Source organism: Anser cygnoides, chromosome Z (genome assembly GCF_040182565.1).
Source record: "Anser cygnoides isolate HZ-2024a breed goose chromosome Z, Taihu_goose_T2T_genome, whole genome shotgun sequence".
NCBI classification, from domain to species: domain Eukaryota; kingdom Metazoa; phylum Chordata; class Aves; order Anseriformes; family Anatidae; genus Anser; species Anser cygnoides.
The window spans coordinates 80,686,065-80,695,995 of NC_089912.1; the positions used below are offsets into that span (position 1 = coordinate 80,686,065).

The 9,931-nt window shown below is 38.3% G+C and overlaps 1 protein-coding gene across 1 annotated transcript; it reads right to left on the reverse strand.

Moving 5' to 3' along the window:
* Positions 1–69: 69 nt before the first annotated feature.
* UTP15 (UTP15 small subunit processome component) lies at positions 70–9,867 on the reverse strand. The gene is made up of 12 exons (XM_048049851.2): positions 9,634–9,867; positions 9,140–9,232; positions 8,869–9,053; positions 7,539–7,717; positions 6,601–6,726; positions 5,844–5,979; positions 4,725–4,809; positions 2,451–2,600; positions 2,168–2,269; positions 1,815–1,948; positions 1,243–1,301; positions 70–729 (listed from the first exon to the last, which is right to left on the reverse strand). Exons 1-12 carry the CDS (start codon positions 9,721–9,723, stop codon positions 506–508), a joined length of 1,563 nt encoding a protein of 520 aa, XP_047905808.1. The 5' UTR covers positions 9,724–9,867; the 3' UTR covers positions 70–505.
* Positions 9,868–9,931: the final 64 nt, after the last annotated feature.

The following is a 9,931-nucleotide window of genomic DNA, read 5'->3' on the forward strand; positions in this document are numbered from 1 at the left end:
TGTTTTCTATGAATTTATGGAAGTTTGAAGTGCAGACAAAGCAATGAAAGAAAACACAACACTGTCAAGTTATATCAAATACATACATGGTTTTACTCCTGTGTCCAAGTACCTGAGATGGGACACTAAACTTAAATAAGGATGATAACATGTTAAAATCAGACAAACTTGTAATTATTTTCTAGTAAACAAAAAGTAAAAATTACTGATTGTTTTTCCAAAATCAAATCATGACTTAGTACTGGATGCACAATACACTCATTAAAAGTTAAATAGCTTTGGAATAAAAGTTTAAAACTCAGTTGTTCTAAAAATATTACATGGAGAATCTTGAAAAAGTCCTTCTTCCTCTGTCTTCTATGCTTTGTCCTCTTCAAAAACAAATCCTGCAAGACAGAACTTATGCAGAGAGGGGCTTATTTTGAAAGTCACTATTATAAAAAGTTGTCAGGAGAACAGGTCATCTATTTCAAGTCCATATAGTTTTTGTTGTGGTGGACATCAGCTAGTTACACATATCTTGATCCAGAGTATTTGTAAGACCATTACTTGTGTTCTCTTCTAGATATGTAGCTTTTTTCTTAGTCAAAGTAGCAAACAGTGCATCCATCATTCCTAAAACTTCTAGTAGTTCCTCTTGATAGTCAATCTCTCTTCCTATGGCTTCCTGAAGCCTCAAGAATTGTTTATCTACAACTGCTGACTGTCCAAGCACAGGCTGATAAATATCTGTAAAGAAGAGAGTCACTTAAGATAGACATACCTATTAAAGATGTAGAAATTATATTGGCTAATTAGATAGACATTTAAAGAACGTGGCACTAATCCAACGTTGCAGACAAATAAGACAACTTTGCTAGTGTTCTGAAAAACAGTGTTAATTATTGGTACATACCCACAGTAATATATAAGTCAAACTAACAGAAAAAGAAGTTTTTACTATATCGAATACTATTTTACCTCATTGGAGAAACTGAAGTCACTTGTACTACAGAAGTACAGAAACATGAAGAACCAAAAAAAAAAAAAATTAAGAAACCATGAGGAACCTCACAGACAGTATCTGATTTATACTGTCTGCAGGATCAATGCTGTCTAGCAAAATTTCTTTTTGGATCATTTTATCGCCATTGAGTTTATAAACTAAACTACGTAGGCATAGTTTCTTAAAAGGGTAGCATTTTTCACCTTATTTTCAAATTAGCTGCTGGGCTTTGAAAGTCTTCCTTGTGTGGCACTTACCAGTGATCATATCTGCGACAGTTACCAGTATTGGAGTAAATCTAGGTTCAATTACACGCCTGCAAAATTAGAACACATCGCCATTGTAATGTGTTGAAAAATGAAAGTTACAAGCAGCTCTGTCATACTGGCATACAGATAACATTTTTCTTAGGAAAGAGACCTCACAGAACAGCACTCAGCGTTATGAGTCAAAAAAGCTCCATGTGTTATTTACCCTCCTCTTTTCACAAAGACAGCAGGGACTGGAGGACTGGCAAAAGCCTCAGGTATGTTAAGACATGGGTTGCATTGAAAAGACAAAAAATAACAGACTAAGGGTAAAATGTGGGGCAAAGGGGCAAAACGGTCTCTTTCGGTGGCTTTCATAATATCAACAAAATCATTTTGTGCTAACATGTAAACTGTCTCAGTACTACAGCCAAAATCCGAGACCTTGGCATCAGAAAGCAAAAGGCACATGAAATTTCAACCAGTGCTACAAACATGATCTCCTGAGCCCCTGTGGCAAAAGCTAGTAAGAAATATGGGTCTCAAAATAAGTTGTCAGAGTAAGTAAGGTAAAATAATACCTTGTCACAAAGGTAAGGAGGAGACTAATTTGCTTCTCGTCTCGGCCTGCAAGTGCGCTCCTTAGTGTTCCTCTGCGGTTTAGTTCCTGCATAACTGCAACCGTAACTTCAGGGGTATAAAGCCTGATGTGTGGCTGAACACATAGAAGAATTTAGTATCAAAGCAACATCTTGATACAGAAAACAGGGATGGTATCAGTTTGCAAAAAATAAAATGAACAAAGGACGCACAAGGAACCCACACAGTTTGACTACTTTCTGTTTATACACCGAAAGAAAACTAGTTCAAGATACAGAAAAATCCACTTTGAATGACAGCACACAACTTTGATGAAACAGAAGCAAAGCCTTACCTCCAATACTGCATCAAGGGCCTTGGATGACTGAAAGCCCTTCAGTAGCTTGTCGTATTTCCTCAAAACACACTTTCCAGGCTTACTGACAAAGAAATCCTCCTAGAATTGAAATATAAGTTCAGAGCAAGACAAACACAATGAATTTGTGTAGATATAAAATGTAAACCTACTACTATGGACAAGCTTGTATGTCTTTGTGTCTTGCCTCCCTTCAACTTAGTGCACACAAAAAAAAAGAAATCTTGAGTGCTTCGAGACACATTTTCTCACTTCACCTTACCTGTTTTGGCATGTAATTTCTTCCTTTCACATAGGTTCTATATGCTGGTTGTCTCTTCTTTTGAGACTTTTCTTTGCTTTCTTCAGGTTTTCTGTGTTTAACATTTAGCACCCCATTGGTCATGCCTACAACTATAGTTTCATCTTCAGGCTAAAATGCAAAAACCACAGAGTTAGGAACCTAGTGTTTTATTTGACAACACATGCATTACTACTGTGCATATTTTTCAACTTTTATGTGTAATAATAAAATTCAAATCACATTATCATAGAAAAATTTAAGCTAGAAGACACTTCTATGGGGTTCTGTTGTCAAATTCCCTGTACCTGAAGGACCATCTTCAAAGCTATGATCCTAAGCAACATTATCTATTTAACAAGCCTTTAATAAACACCTAGAAGTATACAGTATGACTAGCTCAGCAAGATTCAAATACACATTAACATCCTCCTCACAAATACACAAGCAAGTATAATCTAGGATGTTTGTGTTTTTTTTTCCAAACGGTGTACAACTGCCTTTGGATATTACATGCTATACAGCAGACATAAACGCTACCTATGAAAGAGCTAATATGGATCAGCAGCATTTTCAGAAACAAGTGAAAGTTGTTCAAAACATCAGCCAGTGCTATATGTTCTATCTACATAAAAAGGTAAATTTATTTGATGATAAAGGTTGTAATTTTAAATAATGCATTACAGAAAAAATACTGACTTTACATATTAAAAAGTGGGTTCTGACCCATTAGTACTAATAGATAAGTATATGAAAATTTTAAATATTAGCTGAATGCTCAACAGCTTTTAAGAAAAACAGCAAATGAGAGAAATTACTACATAAGAAATAAAAAATAGAAGGTCGTTATGCCATAAGAAATAAAAAATAGAAGGTCGTTATGCCATTAAATAAATCCATAATTTGTCCACATCCTACGTCCTATGCAAGTTATATTCTCAAAAATCAGAAGCAGAATCAGAGTAGGAAAAAAATCAAAAAAAAAATAAGGAGAATAAAAAGTTGGCTTGATTTGAGACAGAACTCCCTAGCATGGGAAAATGACAGCTGAGGAAGCATATTATAGAAGCCTACAGAATCATGACAGGCATGGATGGAGATCAGTTGCTCAGTGTTCCTTAAGGGTATCAAGTGACACTAGTGAAGGTTCAAATGGAACAAAAGGAGGCACCCTTACTAACTGTTGTGTCAAGAGACATGGAACTCTTCGTCAAGGCATTTAGTGAAGGTTAAAATTTTGTACAAGCTAATGGAGAGACTGAACAGGTTTATACTAGAGAAATTCTTTGAGTTACACAGAAATTGGTATCATCACCAAACGAGTTTGGAAGAACATCGGATATGCAGGTATGGCATGTGTTTTGCACTTGAAGCAGAGGCTTGAAGCATGTTTTCTGTGGTTCTGTGAAAGATATGCCCCACTATAGTCTTCACCTAATCCAAATTCATTCAAGACCTATAGCTCTAGTTCTCTGGGGAACAAGGTATGCCATGCAGGAATATTTTCTGTCGCCCTTAGCTCTCGCCCTTCCTCCTTGGTTCCAGAAGATCATGACAATAGTAAAGTAGCAAAGACCTTCGCAGTCCCTTTTACATATCCTTTACTGGTTATATGGCGGAGTGACTGCATCATGACAGTTCTGCTTTAAAAAAAAGAGGTGCTGGCCTTCAAATTTTTGCCCAAACAGCCAGTTATCCATTGGAACACTTTGGAGAAGTAAGGATTTTTGTTTTCTGTTCCCAAGACAGTAAGACAGCTGGTTTGGCAGACCTTCATTTATGCTCATACCCCAGGCCCTCTCCTCTTCTTTTCCTCAGATCATTCTAACATCAACAACTTCTAAGACAGGTTCATCCTATTCTAAATCTTCCAAAGAAAGAAATAAAACACTTTTTCCTTTTATCACTGCCATACAAGAAGACTTGGAAGGTTCCTGAAAAGCAAAAGATGTGTATACTCATCTTAAAGGACTTCCCTTCTAAGCTGCGTACTTCCCCAACGCTATATACGGTGCCTGATAAACACACAATTTTGTATAGATCTATTCGGGTAAAATCTGGTTACCTATTTTAATCTATTATGTTTTAAACCTCTAAATGCAATTTTTACCCAGGAGAAATACAGTCAGTGATTCTAGTTCACATGTTCAGCATTCCCGTGAAACATCTAATAGCAATGAAAGCAAAAATCAATTACTTCAGAGACTTAAAGCTTATTACAATTACCCTGCCTATAAAAACTTTTAAAGTACTTACTGACAATGCAAGACTGAGGATAGATGTTGCATAGTTAAAGCTGTGGACTACTTTGTAGGAAGTCGTACTGTAAATCTTCACGTGCCTGTATAGGAACAGTGACGATTAAAACCTTGTTACTAATGCCTTCACAGAAACTTTATCATTCTCAGCTTCTAGGAGATCATTTAAAGAAACTGAATATTTAAGCAAAGCTTTCTTCAGACTACTAGCGAGCTTCTTTGTTATTACCTCTCCTGTAATAACAGGAAGGTTCTAGCAAAAGATTCAGAAAAGAAAAAGAAAGGATTACTTACCCTTACACTAAAAAGATGAAAACAGTGAAAGGGCAGAAAAGGAAACCAAAGACAGATGTAAAGACAACTTGACTTCAGCAACACTTATTAGGAAACGCTAAGACAGTGTTTCTCCTAACTTGTTCTTAATTTTAAATGGAAGATTTACTGATAATTTCTGGAATTAAATCCATGGGTATTTTTGCATCCAGCTGCCCTTTAATGATTCGTTTGAAGGTGGAAAATCCTTAACAAAGGAAAAAACTAAACACTATCTTACAAGTATGAACTTTAGTGTTATAAGCATTGAACAACCCATAGCTACATAGTTAATGCAACCCTTCACAGCTTATGCTTTGTGACCACATAGCTTGAGGGAGCCTAGGAAGTACAGCACGGAGGGAAGGCAGGGAGTAAGAGAATAGACCACGGTCACTTCAGACCAGTTCATACTTCTAATGTCTTAGAGACAACAGATTGTATAACTGAACTAAGCAACATAAAAAATTACAAAAAGCACCCTTGCAAAGGACTTACTTCACCTCTGCGCCTTGGGTGCATTCCTTCCATTGACAGGGTCACTTTACGGGGGACAAAAAGCAACAGCACAGATACACCAAAAATGGGCTCTTTTAAAGGTAAATGCTAACCAGTATTGAACTGCATTGAAGTAAAATAAGAATAGTTTTCTTATTGAGACAGCAAGGGTCAGTTCAGAGGTTCAAAAAAACGAATGCTTATTCAGAAGTTCCCCCCCATGCATTACCAAATGGCACATGCAACTCTCACTGATGCTCATGTTAATAAGAGAAAAAGGCAAAACAAAGTTCCAAAATATACCAACCTGTCCAGGGATCCTGATAATAACCTTTGTCCAGAGCTGTTCAGGCACAAACAAGTTACAGTTTTATGATGATTTTTAAGTGAAACTAGTAATTGTCCGCCTTTCAATACATCCCAGACTTTGACATAACGTCCTCCTATGAGAAAGAAGCGCACAAAACAGTTGGACATGTACACGTTTATGCTTCTCTGAAGAAGTTTTCACACAAGTGACACAGTGCATCCTTTGTAACAGAGTTTTCTGCACCTGCTTGTGCTCTCCATCCATTACGGCTATCCCATGGGACAAGACACCTTACAAGCCTGTTCTTTTTCAGGTGGTTTTGCAGGCACAGCTGATTGGTTCAACATATTCCTTACAAAAAGGATTTAAACACTACTGGATCGCAAGACTTCTCATGCAATAGTAAGAGACTAAAAAACATTGCTAAACATAATTTAGAGAAATGTACAGCCACACCTTTCAAAACACTTCTTAATTACGTTCCTTCAGGCCAGCACTGAGCCGATAAAGTGCATTTCATCATTAAAAGTGTACTACTAGTTTTTAACTAATTACAAGAGAAGCAAATCAGAGATAAGACCCCTACCTTCAACCTTCAGATCAACACCAGTTCCCAAGGAAGATCCTTGAGAAATCTAGTTTTTACATACTTACCACTTCCTGGCCAAATTAAAGCATCACACAGGGAAGACGGCTGCTGAAAGATTTCTCAAATTGGGCCCAGCAGAAAACAAAATTGATTTTATTTAAGTACCTGCAGACACTAGCAGCCCTCCTGAAGGGAAAAGAAGCACACTCTCCACTGGGTGGCCATGTTCTATTGTCATGACACTACTTTTTGTTCTTGCATCAAACACTTTCACAGTGTGATCATAGGAACCTGCAAACAACACACCATAAATAGCTTCAGTTGCGTAATTCAAGTATTTCAGGAAGTAAAACGGCCACGTGTTACAATCTAAAGGAGCTCCTGACAAATGGAAACGGTCAGTCTTACACCATACATTTAAAATGCCTAGTGGTTTACTTAATTTATAACCTTCTGGCAGCATAAGGCTTCCAATTCTAGTCCTAGCCACGTGTCAGGTCTTAAAAGTAATTTAATTCTTAACTTTATTTCTCTTCTATTAATCAAGTGTATTAGTAACAACAAATACCAGAAAACATGATGAAACCTACTGTCTTTTGCCCCCTAAATCAAAGAACTCTTGATTTTTCACAGCATTTTAATTTATAAATTTACAACAGATTAATAGAATGTTGCTGGTAGAAAAAAAAAAGGCAACTGATCTTAAAAACTTCTCATAAGACATTTCATTTCTGAGTCTGCAAGTTTTAGACTGTACAAATTGCGGCGGAACTACTGCTCTCCTCCAGAGCCCTGATAAAACACTTCCATCAATCCCAGTTAAAGGATGCATTCACAGCATCTTCAACTTTCAAAGGCAAGTCAGAATAGCCCCATTAACATTAACAGGCTAAAGCAAAAATATGTTAAACACTTTGTTTCCCTACAAACACCAGCATTAGCTGTGAAAAGCAAGTAAAAAGGAAACGAGATTGGCTCTGAACAGGAAGATTGTTGATGTTTAAAATAAAATACACAAGATGCTACTGTATTAAAAATTTACTGTATTTTTTCTTCAGTTCTATAAAAAAAACAAACACCATGCATAAAAAATAAAATCAAACCTGTTATAAAGACATCTCCATTCAATTTACTTGCACAGCCACATCTCACATAGTCTGTATGTTCAGTGTATGACACAATTTCTGTAGCACTTGGAATATCCCACAAATTTGATGAATAATCATCACCACCAGAAAATATTCGGTATTTATCAGAGAGGAAGCCCACCACATGAACAGCTCTAGAAACCAAAGTGCACAATAGCCATTGTTAAAATATATTCTTATTTCCACAAATAAAGAGCTTGCTGAAGGGAAGGATTCTCTCTAGTCTGAAAGTGCAAAGTATTTACTACTGGAAATTAGCGAGCCTCACTTCAGAAGTTAAAAATAGTTCATCTTGTATAGTTCCAGTCAGAAAAGGATCTTGCACACAAGATGCTAATCCAAGCACTGCTATGCTCTGCATTAAGAGTTTTACAGATCTACTGGATGCTCATTCAAGAGCTGTAAATTCTGCATTTATTACTTGGAGGTCTGTGTACTAGCCCAGTCCTTTTGAAATAATAACCTTTAAGCTATTTAAAATAGTAAGCCTTAAGTAAGACTGTGTTGGACACTCTCCTTGTCCTTTAGGAATCACTACCAAAATCAGTATTATCATTTTAACATCCCAACAGAGAATGACTTTGACAGGAAACATAGCTACTTTAGATCTTACTAAATCAACCTGGGGATTAAGACTTCAAATAATACCCTATCTGCAGCCAGAGAGCTCAGACAGGTAGAAACACAATCTCAAGTTCTGCATGGGTGCTTTCCTATAAAAGAGGGTTGTTGCTGTTATTATTCTAGAAAGATAAAACAGCTTTAGATCTTCCAGAGCACAGCAATCTGTTTAATCTAATTATTACCATTGTCATCGTCTCACTCAAAGATCAGGATTCCTCCTCCAACTTCTTCCACACCCAGGGGCACAGACTTTCCTTTTTTTCTTTTTTTAATTGTTTTTTAAAGTGATTCCTGCTCTTCCTAACATATTTCTTCACAGCTTTTCTAACCACTTTTTACAACTGCTCCTCCCAGCATCAAATAAAATTTGCTTACCAACATCGTGCAGTCACAAGACTGTGTTTACACAATATATCAGCAAACATCTGTCTTAATTAGAATATGTATTTATTCTTCCATGTGCCCAATTCACATTTAGAGTTAAAAACAGTATCATTACTCTAATCTGGAATTCAATTTTAAAATCTACTTTTCAGTAAGACGTGCAGAAGTTGCAAGCAGCACAGATGAATACTACTCAGATTTTCAACAACATGCTAAGCAGACATACGTAAATACACCAGACAAGCTTATGCACACAAAGAACAAAACACTGTCTTACTTAGTATGACCATCAAATTGCCTCAGGGGTGCTTTTCCACTAATATCAAAGAGACGAATGCTACCTTCCTCGCTGCCAGCAACAAGCAGTTTGCCATCATCCCTGTATGTGGCACAATAGGCAGCATCTTTGAAGCGAGAAAACGTTTTGATCGGTTCCTGAGAATAACGACCATAAATATGGATCTGGCAAAAGGAAAAGACAGTAAGTTCACTCACATGACAGCAGTTGAAGAACAGCAATATGAAAACATAAAAAAAAAGCTACTTACCCTTGAGGAGGCTGTAACAGCATAGTTATATGGAGGAACTGGGGAGAAGTCGATTTTATTTACTGCACCAAATTCCTTTATCTGAACAGGCGTCTGAAAGAGTTGTAATTAGGATGATTAAACACACGTAAGTATCAAAAATGAAATTAAAGAAATCTATTCTTATTACAGAGCTCAGAATGATATTTAGAACCAAGTTATCTGTGAGTGCTATCCCATGAGGCGTCTCTTCTTCTGGGCTACTTTTAACACTATTTCCCACTTTGGGCACTATAACAGACCCACTAATTATGACTTTTATTTGGAAAAAAAAAAAAAAAGTTCAGTCAGGGAAGGTTATGAATAGTTTAATTGCCCCCGGGTGCGCAGTAAGCATGACTCGGGGATGTTAATTTCATCAGCCCAGGGCTCGCGTTACCCTGGCTCTCCCGGGATCCCCCCCGGCGGGTTTCGGGGCGCCGCTGGAGACCCCCCGGAGGGCGGCCGTGCCGTACCTTGTACCCCCGCCAGTAGAGCGTGTCCTGCGTCACCTTCTCCCCGAGCTTGGGCACCGCCTGCACCACCACGGGCTTGTAGGACGCCATGGCGGGGCGAGGCGCTGCGGGAGGCGCTGCGGGAGGTTCGGCGAGGGGAGAGGAGGGGAGGCTCGGGGCCGCCTCAGAGACCGCGTTTCCCGCCGCGCCGCGCGGCCGCCGCCATGCCGGTCCCCGCTCGGACCTCGCGGAGAGGCGCTGCGCTCTGCGCACGCGCGCGTCATCGGCGGGCGCCGCCTGCGGGCCAATCGCGGCGCGG